The following is a 24924-nucleotide window of genomic DNA, read 5'->3' as shown; positions in this document are numbered from 1 at the left end:
CCTAGATATGTTTCTAAGAGAAATTACGGAATATATATAACTTGAAATATTCACAAGGGTGTTAACTGCAAAAAAACTGGAAACGTCCTGTGTTATATCAACAGAAAAATGAAAAAGTAGACTGTGGTATATTCACCATAAAATACTATGTAGCAATAAAAATTAACTAAAATTATACGCAATGACAATACTTTCCATCACGCTATTGAGTGGAAAAAGGAACTTACAGTATTTTTATAAAGCTCAAAAACAGGCCACACTGAATATATTACTTAAGTGGGTAGATAGGCAGGTAAATCAATTATAAAAAAAAATAATAAAGTATATATTTGCATATACTAAATCTTGAATAAATCTCATTTTTGCCTTCCTAATTCTCACCTGTTATTTAAGTATCCCCTTTAGAAGGGACAAGAAAACCAATGGCAAACTTACCTGCAGAAACACTGGGGGAGTTCTCCTTGGCCATACAAAGGAAACAAAAATGGAGTGTTGCCATATCGCCCAAGACAGTGAAGAAAGTTTCTGGTAGCTTTGAGACCATCTATGGTACTGCTGGCTGTCTCTGATGTCATTGCAATTGAATGCAGGACAATATATTGGAGGTTGGGGGTTAATTTTTGAGTTTTTAAATATTCATAAAATGTAATATCTTCATATCCTATGAAAAGATGAAATTTTATCACTCAAAATCAGAATGAAACTTCTATTTAAAAGCACCCCACAAAAAGGAGATGAAGTGTGTTTCAAAGACCTCAAAAAGGACATAGGTGGTATTACATTTTGGACACTGATGGTTGATCTTAGAAAAAAGTGGAAACAATCTCGCTCTCCGATTTGGAGTAATGGCACAATTTTTAAGCTTTATATGATTGAGCATTTCATGCATTCAAAAAAACTGGAAAATATTAAATAACTCAATGGGTTGCCATATTTGGCAGTAATCTCACTTTATTGTCATGAAACCTGCAGGATAATGCCAATAATGGTGCTGAAAATATTAAACAACTATGACAACACAGGAATGTATTTATTTAAGACGATAAATACTTCTCACTAATAATCAGAAAATAAACTAAAAAATAATAAAATGAATTTCTGTGTGGCTACTAGAATCAGTCTTATGGCCACATAATCACATCAAAACATATGGGACCCCTAAAAGTTACTCCTTTAAACCAAGAACAGAATATAATGTAATTGGACTGTCAGTGGTGGGAAATACAATGCCATGATAAAAGACAAAAACTTTATGGAAATAATTTACATAAATAAAAATTATGAAAATTTACTGAGAGAACTGAATTTTACACAGTCACTGTGGATAACATGACAGATCCTAGTAGACTTGAAGCTTTAAGAGCAAGGATTAGACTTTCATTATTTCGCAGAGGAAGAAAAATATCGTTGCACTTCTCATTGTAACTTTATAAATAAATTATCAATAGTATATTCCAATTTTGGTTAACATTTTCAGACCAACGGACTTAAAGTATACAGCTCTGATACTAAAATGGCATATTCAATTTTGAATAGACTGTGAAGTAACTGGCCCCAGATCACACAATGAAATAGGTCAAAGCCAAGAATAGAAACCATGCCTTTTCTGAATCCAGTATTTTTCCCCCATATACCATCTAGCCTTTTTTTCCCCAAACAAAATAGTTCAAGATTCTAGGCAAAAGCAATCCTAGAAAATGACAAAATATATAGTATTTTTACTTATGAGAAAAAATAATGGAATCATGAAAAGGGATTATTATCTACAAAGAGCCAGTTGACAGTAGTATTTAAATAATAAGAATAAAAATTAAAATCTAGCATGCCACTTCAGCAATAATGAAAATATCTGCACTGTAGCCACATGGGGCTATGGAGACCTTGAAATATAGCTAATGAGACTGAAAAACTGAATTTTTAATTTTATTTCATTTTAATTAATTTAAATGTAAATAGCTACATGTTACTAATGGCTAACCTATTGATAGTGCAGAGTTAGAATGCATTTTAAAACAGTAATAAGTGGCTCACTAAATCAGAGCAAGCATATTAAAATAGTAAGAAATGTTAAATAATTGGAGAACACAACTTAATGAAAAACATACCTTTATATTCATCAGGATATTTCTCATATTCCATACAAAATGTAAGAAATTTCATTAGCATTCGCTTTTCTACCATAGTAAGTTGTTTGCTATTAAAGACATCTGCTCTGGAACAAGGAACCTGAAAAATATTATGATTTTAAGTCAAGAAACTGCTTCCTAACGATATAAGTATTCCAAATTACACTTTTTTCCCCTTTACATATAACAGGATTATCATTTCCATTCTAGTCAGGCTTTTTCACATCACCTTCCATCAGTATTAATGGCATCTCTGCTAACTTCAGGGCTAACTGTGAGCTTTCTTACTTAATTCTGCCAAGTTACTCCTCATGCCATTAAAAGACCAATGGCATGTCATCCTAACAGAGAAAAATTTAGCAGTGCTATCTAAAACAAACACTGTGGTTCTCCCCATGTATATGTTAGTACATTTATTATGCCTTTTCTCCAATTAATCTGCCTTTTGTGAGTTGATTTTTCAGTGAAACTTCAGAGGCTTAAGAGGGAGTGTTTCCCTTGGCCCCTACAGTTTTGGTGCTGTAAGCAGGATAGCAAAGCTCTGCTCTTCTGGAAGCTGTAGTTAAGAACCCAGGATCTGATCAGCTGTCATAAGGGTAAGAATTTTTTCCAAACCAGGCTCCAGGCCTCCTTCTCTATGTGCAATCTGATTAAGTGGACAGTAAAATTCACGGTTTCTTTCTTTTCCCTCTCCAAAATCTTGATTAATGGGAGAAAAGGATTTGTGTGACTACTAGTCTTGGGTATAGTGACTCTGGTGTGCTTTCTGGTACTTTGTGTGCTTTTTGGTACCAACACCAAGCTGCAGAGTAAGTCATGAGAAAATTAGCACTAGAAATTTTAATTAAGCATTTATATTTGTAAATCACTATGCAGGACTGGAATTTACTGCTTTATGAGGAAAATAACAATCTTATTTGCTTATCTTTCTAAAACAAACCATACTAACTTAAGCTGATGCCCAGTTACAATTCTTGATCAGCACAGTACCTGTTCCACTCGTCCTTCTCGAAATGCAAGAATCCTGGTAATATTTTTAAACTCTGCATATCGACTAACATTAGATTTGATTAGAAGATCAATTAGTAATCCTCGAGAATACAGCAGCTGTACAAAGTGAATATTTTAGAAGGTAAAAGGTGAAATAGTAGAAAAATTGGAAAAACAATAAAGATACATAATTTTGTTATATTTTTGATTATTTGTAGAAAGAGTCATATCTATAAATATTATAATACATAACACAATCTATTACAGGTTCAGAATTGATTAGTTGAAATTCAAAATCCAAAAAACTTTGCAATCCATAAGCTTTTTCATAACTTGTTTAGCAGCAAAACCTGATCCATCCTGATAAGGCACTCTGGCTTTGTCCCAATTAACATAAATATTCATATATTTCATTGCAGAAATAATGTGTTTAGTTGGTGCCTCCTCAGACCCTGCTAATCATATAACATATCAGCATATGTACTTCATTACTTTCTAAAACATGTATTTTTGTAATCTTAATGACAGAACACACCAGGCCCTAAGGGTTTTGGATAAGAATCTATAGTCTTACATAAAGCCAGGTAGTCATAAGAAGAAATCAATCCAGTGAACCTCCCTACCCCACCAAAAAAGAAAAAAATATTTGTGATGCATTTACACTGAAAGAGTCAAATTATAAGGTCCCTCTGTAATTCTAGAAGTCTGGGTTTATATGAGATATGCCTTTCTCAAAAAGTGAAGATGATGGTTATTGCTGGCACGTATGGGAGAAACTGATTTAATTTTTAACATCTCATAAGTAATATCAGAGAGATAAAATCAATAATGTAAACAGTATTGTCTAGCATGTTAACCGTATGGTTAAATGCAACAGATTTGACTATTTCCTATATTAAGATACTCTTAAATAATGCCTATAACTCAATAAATATTAAAAATGAATTTTACATCTATAATAAGTAAATGGGAAAATTAGCTTTACTATACGAAGAAAAAGGAATCTCAAAAATCAATCTAAACCATTAGTCTGAGCAACTAATAAGTCAGTAAAGACTACCAGTAAATCAATACCATTCAAGTAAAATTTTATATAGTTCAGTATTCTGCAAAATAAAATTGACATCACTTTTTTTGAAACTAATCTGATTATCCTGATTAAACATGGCATGTTACTTCATTACCCTCCTCCTAACACACTACATAACTGAAAGAGCCCATGCTTTAAAGAATATATTGCCGGCCGGGCGCGGTGGCTCAAGCCTGTAATCCCAGCACTTTGGGAGGCCGAGACGGGCGGATCACGAGGTCAGGAGATCGAGACCATCCTGGCTAACACGGTGAAACCCCATCTCTACTAAAAAATACAAAAAACTAGCCGGGCGAGGTGGCGGGCGCCTGTAGTCCCAGCTATTCGGGAGGCTGAGGCAGGAGAATGGCGTAAACCCGGGAGGCGGAGCTTGCAGTGAGCAGAGATCACTGCACTCCAGCCTGGGTGACAGAGCAAGACTCCATCTCAAAGAAAACAAACAAACAAACAAACAAAAAGAATATATTGCCAATTCTTAACTCTACAATAGTTAACTATAAGAATTGGCAATATATTCTTTTTGTTTGTTTGAAGAAAAAAATAGTTACTTCAAAAACCTCATGTGTTTAAAAAGATACACATTTGAGATTCAAGGATCCCTGAATAGCCATCATAATTTCACAAACATTAAGATATAAAACATGAAAATGCATTTTTATTTAATAAGATCCAATAAAGCTTAAGGTTTAATGCCAGCTTGAAAAATAATGCATTTAAGATATCACAGAAGAACAAAAACAAATTTCAATTAAAATTATACTAGATTTTTGTTTCTGAAGCTCAGAAATAATAAATGTGTACCATATTAAAATCTAAGCCTCTTTTTTTTTTTTTCTTTTTTTTTTTGAGACAGAGTCTCACTCTGTTGCCCAGGCTTGAGTGCAGTGGCTCAATCTCAGCTCACTGCAAACTCCGTCTCCAGCGATCCTCCTGCCTCAGCCTCCCGAGTAGCTGGGATTACAGGCATGCACCACCAAGCTCAGCTAATTTTTTGTATTTTTAGTAGAATACGGGGTTTCACCATGTTGGTCAGGCTGGTCTCGAACTCTTGACCTTAGGTGATCTGCCTGCTTCGGCCTCCCAAAGTGCTGGGATTACAGGCCTGAGTCACCACGCTCAGCCTAAGCCTCTTTTTCACTACCCTCTAGGTGATCTATCACAGTGATGAGGAGCTAAAAAGCAGTGCAATTTGATTACAATAATGGAAATTAGATTTAATAATTAACAATTTTTCCTTCACTTAGCATGTTGGTTCCATAATTAGTAAGAGTATGTACTTAGTTAGAAATGAGCTTTCATTTTAAGAACTTCATCTCTGATCTTCTCTATTAGTCTGAGCAGTATGACACTATACATAGTTTATTTAACCTACCTTGAGCTATTACTTTTTAAAAGGCTATATACATGAATGTATATTGTCAACTGTAAAACCCCACAGTATTTGCACAGTATTTGTTAATTATATCACTATGTCTTTGAGGTTGAATGCATATAGAAATGTCAAGTAGTTTGGAGATACTGAGTTGGACTTTAGAAAAGAGGTCTTTGGATGAGTGCGGTGGCTCACACCTGTAATCCCAGCACTTTGGAAGGCCGAGGCGGGCGGATCACGAGGTCAAGAGATCGAGACCATCCTAGTCAATATGGTGAAACCCCGTCTCTACTAAAAATACAAAAATTAGCCGGGCATAGTGGTGCGCGCCTGTAGTCCTAGCTACTCGGGAGGCTGAGGCAGGAGAATCACTTGAACCCCGGAGGTGGAGGTTGCAGTGAGCCAAGATTGCGCCACTGCACTCCAGCCTGGCAACAGAGCAAGACTCAGTCTCAAAAAAATTAAAAAAAGAAAAAAAAGAAAAGAGGTAGGGCTTTAAGATAGATATTTGGCAATCATCCTAAACTTAGATGTTTATTAACTGCAATTATTAGAACAGATGAAATTCCCAAGGAGTGACCAATTACCCCAATAACATGGAATATATTGCTTTCCATCTAGTATGCACTGAGTATGTATTAAACGACTTACATTTTAAAAACGGACAATTAATCACCTGTATTACTAGGGTTATATGTGAATAAGACACTTCTGGTTTTGAAAATGAGTACATTAAATGATTATTAGTTATTTTATAGAATGTATGAACCCATGAAACTCTGCAGTACGGAGTCCCAACTGGCTAGTCCACTGCCTCTAGACATGTTTGGTTTTTACTTACCATAAGAGAACCGGTTATTACTAACCATTCAAACTGATGAAAATACCCAGAAGTCTCCTTCAGAGTATCTTCAAATGTGTCAACCTCTAATTCAATTATCTTTTTCTTCCCACAACCAGCATTCATTTTCTTATACAACTGAATAATTTTCTACACCAATTCCTACAATTGAAACAGCCCCATCTTCTACTATTTCCCTTTGCGAGATATATACTCAATTTCAGCTAACACAAAAGTTACAGACTTTCATGAAATAGCCTTGATTCTTAACCATATTTATATAATCATTTATTTAGGTAAAACATTACAAATTCCAAGTAACTACTTCAAAATGGAATTGTAAGACAAAGACTATTTGTTATCTGACTTGTTCAGTTTTTATGTTTTGTTTAACCTATTTCATAGAGTACTGCTCATGGGACCAGGAAGGTTATTAGTGAGCTAGGATTAAACTTCCATCCACAGATGAACAGCCAAGGTAATGTGCAAAAAATGCTAGATTTCAAATCATGACAGGGTCAAAGTAGATGGAGAAGGGGGGAGAGAGAGTACAGAAGTATGAAGTAGAACCAATGCAATAGCCAACTATGCAAAATCAGACACAGAGTGCTATATGACAGAAAGAAAAACGGGTAGTAAAAAGATATTTATATTTTCAGGCATCAAGTTCAAAGGGAGCAAGAGTATGAGGATATGGGATTTGCAGAAACAACTTGTCAAGTGAAATGTTTTGGTCCCCTCTGTTCCCTATTACTTGGAACTTGAAGAAAGTACATTAAATTGAAAAGCCTAGTTCTGTGCCAGTTCTGCGGCAAGTCTGGTGTTATTTACTATCCTCTTCTACTTCTTTTCAATTCCTTATTGTTAGCTCTCAACTTACAGGATTTAGTCTCTGTTTTCATCTACTTTTACCCTGTCCTGTACTGTAACCCTTTAAGGCCATAATCCTTTATCTTACTGATTTTCTATTCTTTTGCACTAAAATAGTCTTGCTTCCTATAAACCAAATGCAATACCGTACCCTTCTAAGATGGAGGGACCTCCTGTGAAGTTACAGTGAACTACGTCCAAGTTAGTTATGTTCAGGAAAATAACTGAAGACAATAGCTTTCTTCCCAGCCTTCCTGCCTCCATCACTATTAAATTTTCCTCTGAAGCTTTCAAACCTGAACATATGATTTTTTTGAGACTCTTTTTTTTTAAATTATACTTTAAGTTCTGGGATACATGTTCAGAACGCGCAGATTTGTTACATAGGTATACACACGCCATGGTGTTTTGCTGCACCCATTAACCCGTCACCTACATACCCATCATCTCCATAGGTATTTCTCCTAATGCTATCCCTTCCCTAACCGCCAACCCCCAACCCCATCACAGGTGTGTGATGCTCCCCTCCCTGTGTCCATGTGAACACATGATTTTTAAAAATGCATTGGTTTATTCTGAGTATTCATCATCATACAGTTGTGAAAATAGTTACTATATATAAAGGCTAAAAGAATTGATGGAAATGGACTGTAAATAACATGGATTTCTGAACAGGTTCATTAGAATTTTTCTTTTGATAGAATTCATAGTGTCCAGAGAATATTAGGTTGTAGTATGTGCTCAAGTACAAAAGTATTCTTCAGGTATAGATTAAAAACATAATTGAAGCATTTTAATGTGAGCACTTTAAATGTGTTTTTAATTTGTACTTAAGGAATATTTTAAATGAATTACAAATGTCTGGCTACTCTCTCTTTACAAAACAAACGTTCTGCATCTCAGAGAATTACAAAAACTGGGTTTATGGGTCCAGATACTGTTTTTAATGCAAAGATGGGTAAAATTAGTACTTACCTTTGATACTAAATCAATATTAAATCTCCTGCCTTCTTTAATAATTTGCGAGTAAGTAATTCTGTCTTTCTTTTGTTGTTCTGTGGTATCTTCTGCTATAGGCACATTTTCACTCACATCTTCTGCTGAAGTTGATGGCACACAAGTTTTATCATCACAATGGTTTTCCTTTTCCCCTGTCACTTCAGCACCATTTACTTCTAGCGCATTCTCTGGATCACTGCTTGGAGTTTGTTCTGTGAGCATTTCACAGTTCATAGTGCTTAATGACTTATCCTCCGTAGGTAGGAAGGCAGATTCTGCAGCTTCTGTGGAGTTTGCAGATGTCACAAGAGCATGATTTTTCTGCAGTGCACCAGCCTCTTCTACATCTTCATGCAAATCCTGACTAATAAGAAATTATAATAATAAACACCAGGCTTTTGATAATTCTACCCTGCTACATTTTTATATTGCTTTAACTTTTCACAGCAACTTTTATTCCTTTACCCCTTTTATCAAGTTCAGTGTACGTTTTGCTTATGTGACTCAGACATTAAACATTCACCTGTTAATGTTTCAGTAAAACAGGAAACAAAATTAAGATTTGAAAAATATAAAGATTTCATGTCACATGCACATTTTTGAGAATTTAAGACAGAGAGGGGAGTTGTATTTTGGAAGCAAATTACCACAGTGATGAAGAACATAGTCTTCAGAATAACAGACCTTGGTTCAAATCCTGACCATATGACTAGTAAGCTCTGTGAACTTAGACTAGTTATTTATCCTCTCTGAGACCACCTAAATTACCCATCTATGACACAGAGATAATACCACCCACCTCACAAGGTTGTTCTGAAGATTAAATGAAGTACTGCATGCAAAGAGCCTGACACAGTGCTTGGGACATAGTAAATGCTCAAGAGTGGGAGTTATCAAGATTGTTATTATTGAGTAATTCCTGACTTGGTGATATGATGGTGATATGACAGAAGACCTTCAATAAAGGGAAAAAAAAATCTGCCTTGAAAAGATTAAGTTGGCCTATCACAATGTGGTGTCTAACAGGACCTTTCTGTAAAATTACCTGCCTATTTTAGCACTGATGTCTATTACTCTAGTCGAAGTCCCATTTCCAAATTTATTATTAGAGTTACCATTCTCAGTCCACCATTGTCTTGATTTATAGAACAGGTTCCCATTCAGTCTGCCTGCTTTATCAATTTCTGTATGATATTTTATCCTCCACAGAACCCACTATTTTCACTGAGTTGCCACAATGCTCAATATCTGGCACAATGCCTTGCATGTGATTGGTCTTGGCAACTAAAAATCTGCTAGTTGACTGATCAAAAACTAACAATAGCCCTTCCTTATATCAAATCTAAAACTTACCCCACAAAAAGATCTTCTTCTTCCTGTCTCTAAATCAAACCACTTTCCTTATTTACTAAACATCTGGTTTCATCTCCACCTACTTTCCAACATGGCATCACTAACTCCAAATTTATCAATTCTAATTGTCAAATCATGACAGTTTGGTTTATATCATTTGTCTCTTCTGTCCTTTTCTTTCCACTCTGCATAATATCACAATTCTTCCATTCTCAAACATAATCACATACTTTAACAAACTACTTTAAGAAAAAGTTTAAATTTCACTTTGAATTAGTCTTCCTTAGCCCAATTACACTCATCATTCTATTATACCACGCTCCCATAATACACACATGCAGTTTACCTAGCATGTATTTATCCATTCCTTTTTAATAATCCTTTGGTTTTCCAGTATATCCTTTATCTTCCCAATCAGACTGTAAATCCTGGAGGGAAAACCTTAGCACCGCTCCTTCTGTGTCCCACACAACACCTACTGCACTGCTCTATAGATGTGGTATCTGATAAATGCTTGATGAATAATGGTTTATACATGCAAAGGTTATTTTTGTTTCAAATGTGAAACAAACTTCTTGCAAAAAAACACAAAAAATAAGGCCGAGAAAAAAAACATTGTATTGCAAATTAGAAAATCTGAGTTAAGTGAAAAACATAAGTGCCTTATTATAAATAACACAATAAACACTACAAAAAAAAAAAAAAAGAGGGACAATGAAAGAATAACACTCAAATGTCAAGAAATAAAATGCCACATTTATTGTTATAGTAATTCTAATAAAATCTAACAAAAAAAACAAATTGATAGCATTAATGTTACATGAATACTTTTGAGATCTAGGAAACTAAAGTGAGGAAAACATCCACGTTCTATCCCAGACTCATCACCTAGGAAACACTTGCAAGTAATTTAATCTGTCTGATTCACCACCTATAAAATGGGGATCAGTCCACCTGCCCTACCTTTTACGAAACTGTTGTGAGATAAGAAAGTTAACATATATGAAAAGTAGTTTATAAACTCTAAAAGGTTAATCAAATATAAGATGCTAATCAGGCCAGGCACGGTGGCTCACACCTGTAATCTCAGCACTGTGGTAGGCTGAGGTGGGTGGATCACTTGAGGTCAAGAGTTCAAGACCAGCCTGACCAACATGGTGAAACCCCGTCTCTACTAAAATACAAAAATTAGTCAGGTGTGGTGGTGGGCACCTGTAATCTCAGCTACTTGGGAGGCTGAAGCCAGAGAATTGCTTGAACCTGGGAGGCGGAGGCTGCAGTGAGCCAAGATTGTCCCATTGCACTCCAGCCTGGGCAACAAGAGCAAAACTCCGTCCTAAAAAAAAAAAAAAAAGATACTAACCAAAAATAAGATATTGTTAAACTGCCCACAGCTCAATAGTCAACTCAAAACCTGTATACCTAGGTTTTCTGCATTCACATGATGAAATCTCATTGGTCATATAAGCACATGATAGCATTGCCATTAACAGCATTAAGAATGAAGAGCGATAACATGAAAGGTGATTTGTATATTTTCTACAGAATTGTTCACACTCTGTATTCACTTTTATTATTTTGAAAACCAACAAAACTAAAGTGTGTTCCATGAGGGATCTAAGGGGATAATTTTCAGCAAAAGTTCCACGCCTAATTTTTTTTTTTTTTCAGTAAAAGTTCTACACCTAACTCTTAAAGAAAAAGTTCCATGCCTTTAATTTTAATAAATGACAGGATAATTAATTACACTTTACAGATAAGACAGAATATGGCAACTTCTCTTATTACAGACTATGATGATGACACTGTGAAAATTGAGCATAGCAAATGATCTAGTCAGGGATTCTCTATTACATTCTGTGATGGGGAGCCTTATAGAGTGAATGAAATACATTAACCAGTACTGGACAACCTGGAAGATATAAGTCAAAATACTTAATTAAAGGTATAAGCGAAGAGAAGAAATTCTTCAGAAATTTTTTCTGTACCAATAAACTATTGTTTTACTGTATCAAACTATTGTTTTACTGTTCTGAACATTATAATTTGGTGAGATTCCTAGCACTACGGAAAACACAAGCAATAAAAACATGACACTGTCCTCACTTTGCATTAAATACAACCACAGTATTTTTGGAGTTCTGCCAAGGTTGAAGTTAATACCTAATGAGAAAATATAAAGATACCCAAAAGCTCCTAAAACTCCACGTACATCCTCAGAAAGCAAAATTCTGTTCATCTAAAAGGGCTATCTTCCCCCAAATTTAAAACTTTATACTGTGGTAAAAGACATTTTCTTAAAGAGATATTCAACCTTTCAGAGAAAACCTCAGAATACAGTAATTGTTCAATCCTATTAATTTAAAAGTGTTTGAAAACTATAAAAACACATTTACCAACTACAAAATAATGAAGCTGCATTAGAAGCCTTCAAATGAACCTTGGAGTTCTAAGATATTACGTTGATTTTAACATACACAGGTGCTCCTCGACTTATGATGGGGTTACATCCTGATAAACCCAATATAGTAAGACAAAATGCATTTAATACCCCAATAAAACCATTATAAAGTTGAAAAATCATTAAGTCAAACCATCATAAGCTGCAGACTGTTGATAAAGGAAAACAATCTGCATCATTAGTTCTTATACAAATGTTCACAATCAAAATTGATTTCACAAATTAAATTTAGTGTCATTTACATTGCTAGCTTTAATTCCAAAGGTCATTTATAATATAACAATATTTTTGAGATAATTTCTCTTAATAAAAACTGCTTATCACTGCTTTTTGTAAGTGCATTTTTCACTAATTGCCAAAATTCACGTATTACTCTGAGAGTTTGGAAGTATAAATTCTGATATCATCTAGTACTGCTTACCAATTAATAGTAATAACAAAGAAACACCTCAAAGTAAATGTGTCTTATGAATACCCTGTAACAGCCTTTTAGAGGAATCAAATGAAAAACTGAGAAACAGGTGTTTAATTTATTCAGCACAGGTGTTCACCATTTATCTTCTAGCCATTTGTACCTTTTCTTACCCAATACGACTTGCTGCTGACATTGTATTCTTTTACTTTGATGTTTATACTTTGTTCTAAGGCCATTTGTATCTGATTTTCACAGTATATATTATACTGCTACCCAGCTGTTTATTCCTAAAATAAATGTTTAATGGCTATTCATAAGAATTACAAAAATCAGACTATTCAAAAATTGTTGTTCTACAAAACAGCAATATAAAAATGAAATCAATTTTGAACTGCTGCAATATGATACATTGGTAGATATATATTTCCCTGTTTATTACCACCTAAACGGTTAACACATACTATAGAATGCAGGTGAACTATCAACCTCTTGTCATGTTTACCCAAGAACAAAAGTTCATAAAATGGTGTACAGCAGGACTGTTGGTTGTCTACTCAACAACAAATACCCTTTTTCTCCTTGCTTCAAGAGCTCCAATTTTGTCCCAATATTAGAGAGAAACTGCTTAGTCCTTAGGGATGGATCATGACAGATCAAAACCAATTACGATAATTTCACCTCCCTTTGCTGGTGACTGATTTAGAAGTAAGTACATTATCCAGTTTTAGTCAATAAGATAATGAAGAGTCTGCTTGGGGCCCTTGTTGAAGACTGTCCAGTAAAATAAAAAAGCATAAACATGTTAGGAAACCTCTTCCCCCTTTTCCTCATGTTGAGAAATTTTTTTGTTATGTAAGAGCCTCTTTGAAATTCTGGCAAACATCTTGTAATTCCAAATGGAAGGCTAAGAGAAGTGTGGAGTGCTACCCCAGTGCTCTGATGGGCTGAAGCAGCACAATTACAAATCCTTGACTTACCCACCCACCCGCTTACGTATGTACTTGTTTAAACCACATTTCGTTGGGCAGTGGTTCAATTCTGGTCTAAAACACACTTAACTGTAGACAGTGATGAGTAATTTCCTCTAAATTGTAAAAATTACAAGTGATTTTTACATTTTTATTCCTTTCTTCTAATTGATATTATTGTTCAAGAAGCTCCTGTTGCTTGTATAATTTTTAAGTGAAAATTTAAGAATTCAAAATAAATCAGTAGAATTTTAGATTCCTGTTACAAAAAAATCTTTATTTTTGGTATGAATATAGAGTTGGTTCATTTAAATGTAACAAATAAGTTTTCATCCTGCTTTAATATTATACCAGAAAAAGGGAAACAATGCTCAGTAAAATGCAGAAAATAGGGCAGAAAATGTATAAAGTTATTGTTAATATTTTAGAAAAATAAAATCTCTTCTCACTAAAGAAACTAGATGACTTTATGCAACTAACAAGCAACAAGATTTTATCTAAGAATAACTTGAGTTTGTGTGACTTAAGTGTGAATTAATATATTTCACCTTTTTATAGTCTGTTAAAGATCTAAAACTAGAAACAATAGCTACTTTTATTTTCCCAGATAAACTATGAAACTATTACATGGTAAGAAAGAAGAACTCTCATACACCGTTGGGAGGAATGCAAATCAGGAATGCATATTATGGAAAACAGTATGGAAGTTCCTCAAAAAATTAAAAATAAACCTATCATATGATCCAGCAATCTTCACCCTCACTACTGGGTATATAGCCAAAGGAAATGAAATCAGTAGGCTGAAGAGACATCTGCACTCCCATGTTTACTGGAGCACTATTCACAACTGCCAAAATATGGAATCAACTTAAATGCCCATCAACAAATGAATTAATAATGAAAATGTGGCATATATACACAATAGAATACTACTCAGCCATAAAAAAAAAATTAAATCTTGTCATTTGTGACAACATGGATGAGCCTGGAGAACATTATGCTAAGTGAAATAAGCTGAGAACAGAAAGAAAAATACTGCATGATCTCACTCATATGTGAAATCTAAAAAACTTGATAGTGGTTACCAGAGACTGGTGAGAACAAGAGGGAGCGGAAGATGAGGAGAGGTTGGTCAGTGGGTACAACGTCACAGTTAGGTAGGAGGAATACATTCTGGTACTCTATCACACAGTAAGGTGACTACAGCTAACAATAATGCACTGTATATTTCAAATAACTAGAAGAGATGATTCTGAATGTTCTCACAAAAAAAAAAAAATATGAAGGTTTAAGGTGAGGGATATGCTAATTAGCCTGATTTGATCATTTCATCATTCCACAAAGTTTATATGCATCAAAACATATTGTACCCCATGAATATATACAATTATTATGTATCAATTTTAAAAATCCCATGGCATATAAACTGATCTCAACAACTAAAGAATATCGGATTTTTCCCATAGCTTCCTAACACTAGGAGTTAGGCACTTTAATTTCTCATTATAGATATAACTACATTACAATACTATATAGTATTCCAGTAAATTAAAGTAAATGCACTTTCTTAGGTGCTAGTCTTCACAAAGGAAATACTTTATTCACTTGGTGGAACGGTTGGTTCCCTTGACGTACACACCCATGTTTACCTGATGACTGAAATACAACATGATACAATGGAAATAGTACAGATTTTTGAGTTAGAAACACACAAGTTCAAATTTGGCTCTGCCATCTCTAGCATTCCCTGAGCTTCTGTTTGCCAGTAAGATGTACCTATAGCTCATGCGCATGACTGCTGCACAGAACAAATGAAATTAATATGTAAAGCAACAGGTTATAACAATTGCCACAAAGATAGTATCCAATAAACGCTAGTCCTTTTTCATTTCCCTTCCATTAACTTGACTGTGTGATCACAAAAAATCACTTCAATGAAAAACAATTTTTGTATAGCAAAAATATTTTAGGTCCAAAATATTAAGTAGCCCACTTATTGTAAGGAAGAATAAGGAAAACAAACTCTGATAAAACAAACTGGATAGTTCTTGACAGTTTATGATGCTTGAACCTAGCCTATGATAGAATAATTACTACAATTTACATTTTAGTATTTAGCCTGTTTTGCAATACCCAAACTATTAAATTTAATGTTGAAATGATCATGAAAACCTTTAAGTTGAATAATACTTCAGAATGTTTTTAAATAAATCATGACAAAAAATAACTATCCTATATATTTATATTAGAATATATGTATCAGAATACATAATATATAAATACACCCTATATATTTATATTAGAATACATATATTAGAATTACATTGCCCAAATACTTTGAGGTATTTTCCAAGCAGTGACAATGGGTTTGCACTAATCCATTTGAATTCTTGCCCAGTCCTCCTTGCAATCAAAGATAAAAGGGCTATCAGTATGGCTATAATATTGTTTATGACCAAGAAATATACATTTTACTCTTCCTTAATGTTAAATAATCAAGTGGCATATATGAAAATCAAACCACAGGCTGGGCACAGTGGCTCATGCCTGTAATCCCAGCACTTTGGGAGGCCAAGGCAGGCAGATCATGAGGTCAAGAGATCGAGACCATCTTGGCCAACATGGTGAAACCCCGTCTCTACTAAAAATACAAAAATTAGCTGGGCATGGTGGTATGCACCTGTAGTCCCAGCTACTCAGGAGGCTGAGGCAAGAGAATCGCTTGAACCCGGGAGGCAGAGGTTGCAGTGTGCTGAGATGGCGCCACTGTCCTCCAGCGTGGCGACAAAGTGAGACTCTGTCTCAAAGAAAAAAAAAAGAAAGAAATCAAACCATAGATTCTACCATAATATACACCAACTCTATAAATAAGCTAAGTCATCTGGTCTAAAGTTACAAGACACATCATAATATTTTAGCCTTCATATCATTATGAAGTCATTTTTACATGATGTTTTAGAAATTTACAAAAACATTTAAAACAATATTCCTCATATATAGTGCACCAATGATTGAAGTTTGACTTATATCTATTTACTTGCTTGATACAAGCAAATACACTAAACTCTTGGCATGAATAATCATTTAAGGGTAGTACTTTTGATAATTTGTCATTTGGCCAGATTATGGATTTGAATTGCATATGCTGAGACACTACGTGCAAGAACAATATATTCAGCAAATGAGAGACCTCAAATGATTGCCCAGCATTAGTGTATAATTAAAATGTCCTCAGGAAGTGATGAGAACTTCCTTTCTGGGAAAAAAGAACAAAGTAGGGCTTATTAAGCGATCCTAAGGATAAGCAGAAACACAATTAACCTGTGGCATATGGCTGTGGATGGAAAACACATGACTCACAACAGAAAATAGATTCTTAAAAACAAAACTAAACCAACAAACAAAAAAAAAGCAGCCAGTGAAAAGAAAGACGTAAAACTTTTCCTCTTTACTGAACACAAAATTATCTAGGTATCCCAAGCAGTCTACAAAAAAGCTTCCAGAACTGGGAAGTAAATTCAGCAAGATTTCAATAAATATCCAAAATCAAAACATAAAAGGCAAGTGCACTGCTAGATAGTAGCAATGAATATGTGAAAACCAAAGTTAAAAAGACAATACCATTTATAATTGTTCCAAAGAAAATTAAATATTTAGGTATGCAATTAACGAAACATGTACAGGATCAGTATGCTGAAAATTACAAGATTCTATTGAAGAAAATCAAAGATGAGCTTTATAAATAGAGAGACATACCATGTTCATAGATTTGAAGACTCAAAATAATAAAGAGGTCAATCCTCCCAAACTAATCTATAGTATTAAAGCAATTGTTATCAAAATCTCAGCAAGGTTTTTCTTTAGACATAGACAAGTTTATTTAAACATTTATATGGAAAGGCACAAACTCTAAAATATCTAAAACAATCTTGACAAGGAAAAATAAATTGGGAGGAATTTATCTGAGAGTAAAGTCTATCACATAGCTTCAGTAATAAAGATAATGTGATACTGGTAGAGGAAAAAACAAATAGATCGAACAGAATAAAGAACCTCAAAATAGACCCATCCAAGTACAATCAACTGATTTTTGACAAAGGTATAAAAGTAATTCAGTGGAGGAAGAACAGCCTTTTCAATAAATGGTGTTGAAGCAATTGGATATCCTTAGATCGAAAAACAAAAAAGAACACTGACCTAAACATCCAACATAAAACTATAATTTAAAAAAAAATAAGAGAAAATCTATACCTAGAATTAGGCAAAAAGTTCTTAGACTTCACACCAAAATAATCATCCAATTGATCAATTAGATCTCATCAAGATTAAAAATATTTGCCCTGCAAAATATCCTATTTAAAGAGGATGAAAAGACAACCTAGAGACTTGGGGAAAATATTCTCCAAACACATATCTGACAAAGGACACATATCTAGAATGGATTTTTTTTAACTCTGAAAATTCAACAGTAAGAAACTAATCCAACTTTAAAAACAAGCAGAAGACATGAACAGACACTTCACCAAAAAAAGTTTATGGACGGCAAATAAGAGAACATGAAAAAATATTCAAAATGAGCCATCAAAATGGCTAAAATAAGAAAGTGACAACATCGAATTAAGGTAAGTATGTGGAGAAACTGGATTACTTACACGTTTCTGGAGGGAATGTAAAATGGTATAGCTCCTCTGAAACAGCTCAGCCGTTTCTTTTAAAACCAAATATGTAATTACCATATGACCCAGCAATTATATACTTAGGTATTTATCCCAGATAAATGAAAACTTTTATCCCAGAGAAAGTCACATTAAAACCAATGCACAAAATTGCATAACAGTTTTATTTATAATAGCAAAAACTAGAAACAGTCAGATGTTTTTCAATGGCTGAATGATTAAACAAACTGTGGTAAATCCATTACTGTGGAATACTATTCAGTGATGAAAAATGAACAAACTACTAATGCACACAACCTGGATGAATCTCCAGGGAATTATGCTGAGTAAAAAAAAGCCCATGCCAAAACATTACATACTATACAGTTCCATTTATACAATATTCTTAAAATGACAAGATTATAGAGCTGGAAAACAGATTAGTGGTTGTCAGGAGTTATGAATGGCAGGGTGAGTAAGAAGTAGATCAGACGTGCTAACAGAAAAACAATAGTAGGGGTCCTTGTGGTGATAGAACTGCTCTGCTCTGTAACTTGACTGTGATAGTGAATACATGAACTCACAAATGTGATAAAATTGTATGGAACTAAATACACACAAACTCCATATCCGCAAAATGTAACATTAGCATCACTAACACATATGTTTCAAAAAGCAACGACAAAAAGCCAGAAACCTGTACCATATTTTTCATTATTTACAAAAGGGTATCCATGAAGATTTTGCAATGTATCCTTTAAGAATGTTAAAGATCTACTATATAGTGATACTCTTACTTACTCAAGAGGAAGTAAGAGAATTTTCTAGATAACAAAAGCTCGTCTCTTAAAATGGTACAATTTTTATTCTAATCATTTTTAATACTTGTCTTTCTAAAAACATACTTCAAATCCTCTACTTTTTCAAGTAGAGGATAAAGAACATTATTTAACTTTTGCCTGAAGATACTGGGATACAATTATGATTATCACCTGTTATACTGGACTATAATATAGTGATGGCCTTAAAGGATCTTCTGACATGAAAAGCCACTTACCCATACACTAAATGGCCCAAAGTATGCTTTCAGCTTGCCGATGCTGTCTTCTCCTTTATTATTCTACCAAGTAGCACTTAAAACAGTAGCATGTTAGAGCCCAGAGAGACTTCTGATATCGCCTAGTCCAAACCCTTCCAAACACGTTTTATTAATGGCAAAACATAGACTCAAAATAGACATCTCTTGCTCAGTATCACATAGCAAGTTAAGGACTATAACCCTAGTCTCCAGGTGGTTCTGTTTGCCTGCCTCTAGCAGATATCCCTTCCTATTTGCTGCTTTAAACTACAAAGCTAGGGGTAAACACACACACACATAACACACCCATAGACACACACACACACACACACACACAGAGAAAATGAGGTTGTCAGAAATAAGTATTAAATAAATAAGGCTTTTGATTTAAGTGAGTGCTGATGATAACCTCTTGTATAATGTAAAATTTTGTGACAACTATTTTGGCCCTAGCCTCTTTCATATAATTTCAAGTTTGTGAACATGATCCAAAAGATTAAGGATGCCAGTCTTGCTGGGGCTAAGTGAGATACTGTTAGTCCTATTTACCCATGTTGCCAGCACTTACTATAGATAGCCCTTACAAATGGGTTTTCTGTACTTTCTCTACTTTCCTGGATGTTCTCAAGGCTTTTCCTGCTTACTACTATGACATTAATAACCAGTTAACTTTTCCAAGTGAATTAAGACATATAGAACATTACCCAATTCACTGTTTGCCCCACGCTCTAACTGGCAAGAGGAACATATAACAGTTCTATTTCACTGTCTTCAAACAAAACTTCCACCAACAACAATTTAGTTTCTCACTTTGAGAAGTTATACAAATGAAACTGAAGAGATCAGGAACTGAAAATGAGATAATTTTCATTGCATTTGAAATGTATCAACTCAGCCATTAGAAACTATTAACCTCAATTATCATAAAAAGTAATCAGTGGCCTTGAAGCAAAAAAAGTATAATATCTCTCAGAAGGCCAGTGTGACTGTCACTATATTGTAGTCAAGTTATATTCATGGGCACACAAAAGCACACAAGAAAGTTACCCAATATTTATTCCTCATTTCATTAAAGCATATGTCTTTTCAGTTGAAATCACCTTCTGTTTTAAATCTTTCAGCACTGGCTCTGAAACAATATCTAGTGAGCTGCACCTTTTCATACCAAATGGCATTTAGCATTATACAAATTATAATCTATACCAGACATTTCAAAGGCTGCGCTTTTACAGAAAATCACCGAACACAAACTGCATATTACAGGGAAAGAATGCTACTTACATGAAAGATATGAACATAGCTTAAGAAGTCAAGCACGTTCCCAAACTTTTCACAGGCTCATGCTTAACACTCTGCCACAAAAATGATATGTAAGATGACAAAGCGTATCCTGAAGAATCTCTGGTGTATTGAGTTTTAAGTTTTAATTACTATTAAAGTGTCTGACAGTCTGATGTTCTAAACCTCTGGACACTACAACTACTTGAATGACTTAACTATGTGATTATTACCTTTCAACCTGTCAATCATATATCATTTGAAAAAGTAAACTAATCCAATTGTTTTTAAACAGTGAACCTCTCTCAGAGGAAGATACTTAAAACATTATTACTTCCCACTGTTCTATCCTAACTTACCAAAATATGTACCCAAATATTATGCCCACAAAATTTATATATTCAAAAATTATAATCTTCCATTTTGCTACACTGAGTATTATTCAAGAAAGATGATATAGCTGGAAGAATCCTAGAGCAGGAGGAAAAAACTCTGGAATTTAATCTTGAGCTCTACCACTCTAGAGCTTAAGTGTGGCCCTGCCATTTACCAAGCCACATGACCTTCTGCAACTACTTAATCTCCTTAAGTTCCATTGACGCTTCTGTAAAAAATCCAACTATTACTACTACTATCTGCCCTACCCTAGCACAGAATTGTTTTAATGATCAAATGAGATAATATATTTAAAACAGCTTGGTAAATTCGGAGGCATTAAGGCAAGATGTTATCATTATCACCCGAACAGAGAAAACTGAAAGCTCCATTTAAAAACAGGCAAAACCAGCATATTAATGTAACTTGTAGCAACCAATGCCACCTAAATCTTTATTGTTGGCTTCTTCTGAAGAGGAGTGAAAAAGACATTAACTTAGTTTACCTGCAGTAAATACTTTTCATACCTGGCATAACAAAATACTTCCACATGTTGAATAGTTTTGTCCTTCCTGCTAAGAGCAATGGCTTCTTCATTTTCAAGGATTTGGTCTTGCCACACTGAACTGTCATTTTCAATGTCACTGTTTTCCTAAACAAAACACAGATAAGTTTTAATTAAAGTGGGCAGTGTGAAACATGTCATTTTCTGAGAAAATTTACCTCTTATCTAAATTCATGCTTATTTCACCTTACCAAAACTCAAAGGATATCACCTCAGAGTCACCAAAGACAGTCCAACAAGTGTTCCAACTTCAAAGGAAGGAGAGAAAAACAATGTGTAAAATCTATACTATCAAAAACTAGATCTGATTTATACTTTTCTATCAGGGTATATGAAATTTTGAAAAAGTCATTCGGACATGGCTACTTAGACATTGCTTAAGAACTAGGACAACTAAACCTCTATCTGCTGAAAATCAAGTATATCTGTTATATACATTACTTGTTAATAAAAACAGGGTTTTTTACATTTTTTGGTCGAAACAGCAGAGTCAAAATAACTTAATTCTATTTATTTTCAGATCTTTGAAGGTTGGTCACTAGTCATATCAAATTTTGATTACATATAAAAGTACCTCTGAAAAATATTCAGCCCAGTGTAACTAAGGACTGTATAATAATTAGTCCCTGAATACCTTATAAAACAAGAAAGACAATAAAAAACAAGAATGTGTAACAAAGCATGTAACTCTCACTAAGGCTGAACGTAGTCTGTTAAAATTTTCAATAATTCCAAATTATATTTTGTGGAGTATTTGAATACAGAGTATTCTTGAAGGTGTCAAGATAAACCTTTTTCAAATGTCAAGGATCAATTTTTAATCTGTTTAAAATCTGAAGCTGTGTAATACACATCTTTCTCAGAGAAAACTTTTTGAAATTGTATTATACATACTGAAGGAACTAGTAGGAAAATAGAATTACAACATCTTTTAAGTAAATTCATCTCAGAAAATTTCTAAATTTACAAATGTCATAAAGGCAATAAACATTTTAAAAAGGCTTTGTTGTCCTGTGTTTAACTTTTTAAACTGAAGAAAAGTAGTGACATACAGCTCTTATTATCAAGTATAATATTAGATAGTACTAAACATCCCAATGTAAGTAGAAGAGAAAGTGAAATACAAGAATTTCGAATGTGTAGACGTGAGGTTACCAGCCTAAGAAAAGAACTGTGGACCAGGGAAAGGGAGTGGAGAGAGAGAAAGACAGTGGCAGAGTTAAGATCCTGGAGTAAAACAATCATTAAAATAAACTAAACTTCCAGAAAAACATTTTTATTTGAATAAATATAAAACATCACCAAATTTATTTTTTTTTATTTCCATTCAGATTATTGGGGTATATTTTGTTATTGTTGTTCTGAGAATCTACACTAAATTTTCTCATGGAAGTACTAAATATGCCTAAATATAAGGTGACCCTCACATACACTTCCCAAAAATAAGGTGTAAAAAGAGTTTCTGATCAAAGTAAACACATGAATATTTAAGCATACAGACAAAACAGCTAAATATCTACTTATTTACTCTCTTGACTTACACAGTTTGAATTATATGAAATGCTACTTTACAAATATTGCTTGTTTCTCTATACTCATTTCATGCAACAATATTCAATCTGAATTTTCACTGCATCTTCAATATCAGTGTCTTTGTCATCATGAGAGGCACTTTTTGAGTCATGCACACTGATTAAGTCATGTACACTGATTAAATCAATCAATCAATGCAATGGTGCTTGGTACATGATAAATGCTTAACAAGTCTTAGCTAACTGAATACAATTTTCTGGACTACATCATCCTCCTTTCCAAACATCGAAATTTCTTTCGCGATACGGCAGTTTCTGATCTTCTGTATGATGCTCTCAGCAGAAATTTCATTTCAAGCCACACGTACCAATCTGCATAAGATTAGGACAGCTTTTTTTAAATCTGTCTTATAAAAGTTAGCAAACTCCATAACTGACTCTCCATATTATGCTATACATGATCCCTAAACAGTTTCTTTATAATGGTATTAAACAGCTTGGTATTGAGATCCTATCCTTAGAAAAAAAAATCACTGAATTCATACTAAATTTCTTTGATTTTTCTTTTGGCTGATTCTGTCAGGTGACATCTATAAATACAAAATCACCACTGAGATCATTTCAAATTAATGTATCTTCCCCAAATTATTAGGCTTTTTTTTTTCTTTTTTTTTTTTTTTTTGGTGTTTGTTCAAAATATACTAACTCTAAGAGCAACCAGTAAATGTGAGATTTTATAAGGACTAGGATATTTTTTCTAAAGATGATTTTGGGGAAAAATTATTGTCATATTTGGGCACATAAATAATTAGAAAATGGTTATTAAGTACAAACAGTTTACTCTTCAGCCAAGATTTCTATTTACATTTATACACATATATATCTTTCTTCCTTTTTTTTTTTTTTTTTTTTGAGACAGAGTCTCACCCTGTTGCCCAGGCTGGAGTGCAATGGTGCAATCTCGGCTCACTGCAACCTCCAACTCCCTGGTTTAAGTGATTCTCCTGCCTCAGCCTCCTGAGTAGCTGGGACTACAGGCACGTGCCACCATGCCGGGCTAATTTCTGTATTTTTAGTAGAAACGAGATTTTGCCATGTTGGCCAGGCTGATCTCGAACTCCTGACCTCAGGTGATCCGCCCGCCTTGGCCTCCCAAAATGTTGGAATGACAAGCATGAACCACCGCATCCAGCCTCTATTTATATTTAAAACGGGATAAAGACACTGGGAAAATATTAGCTGAAAAGGTGACTTTATATGTTTTTTGTAAAATAAGTGAAGAAAAATAAAGAATCAATCCTGTATTACAGGTGAAGCTTAGGGTTTTCTTCAATGCAGGGTTACTATGTAACATACAATAAAACAAAGCAAATTAAAAGATCAGATACAAACTTTACCTGGTGTTCCTTTAGCCAGGACAATAGTCCTGAAAAGCTAAAACTGGCCCAGTTTCCTCCATAGTAGCTTCTTCTGTAACAATTAAAAAAAAAAAAAAAAAAAAAAAAGAGTAAAGAAAAGGGTATAAAAATCAATTCACTGATCTTCATCAACAAACCATCTTTAACCCTTAAACTTACTTCACTTTTTAATATTACTGCCTCAAGAGTTCAAAAGTACACATAACTGGAATGCTCACATAAGTGGAAGTGGTAGGCTAAAAGTGGGCCTCTCAGATCCCAAAAGAAATTTTTCATCATATAAGGAGTTAAAAAACATCTTTGGCTTCCTTAAAGCTTTCTCCACTGATTATGTGAACGGCTTGACATGGGCATTTAGCAGATAACATAAATATAAATGACTCCTGGGTTAACAAATGTGGCAAGGAAGAAAATTTTGATAGATCTCAAAAAAAGCTACTGAAAAACAGCTGCTAAGTTTTCTGTAAGTACTTAAATCTCCTCCTCCTCCTCCACCAACACCTCCGCCGCTGCCGCCACCACCACCACCACCACCACC

The 24924-nt window shown here is 34.1% G+C and overlaps 1 protein-coding gene across 3 annotated transcripts in view; it reads right to left on the bottom strand.

The window, feature by feature from the left end:
• CHM (CHM Rab escort protein) overlaps nt 1-24924 on the bottom strand; it is a 196837-nt gene that overhangs the window by 102812 nt on the left and 69101 nt on the right. For 2 of the 3 annotated variants that reach the window (XM_023202350.1, XM_023202351.1), the window contains exons 3-8: nt 24366-24438; nt 21399-21523; nt 8265-8652; nt 3117-3233; nt 2106-2226; nt 436-661 (exon numbers count right to left, since the gene is read on the bottom strand). In XM_023202350.1, coding sequence (XP_023058118.1) covers nt 436-661; nt 2106-2226; nt 3117-3233; nt 8265-8652; nt 21399-21523; nt 24366-24438 — 1050 coding nt within the window. The remainder of the gene's footprint in view (nt 1-435; nt 662-2105; nt 2227-3116; nt 3234-8264; nt 8653-21398; nt 21524-24365; nt 24439-24924) is intronic. The other variant, XM_023202352.1, reaches the window with a different exon arrangement.

This window comes from Piliocolobus tephrosceles, chromosome 12, assembly GCF_002776525.5.
Source record: "Piliocolobus tephrosceles isolate RC106 chromosome 12, ASM277652v3, whole genome shotgun sequence".
In the NCBI taxonomy this organism is placed as follows: Eukaryota; Metazoa; Chordata; class Mammalia; order Primates; family Cercopithecidae; genus Piliocolobus; species Piliocolobus tephrosceles.
The sequence above is the reverse complement of the archived record's forward strand: the minus strand, read 5'-3'. Positions and strand labels throughout refer to the sequence as shown.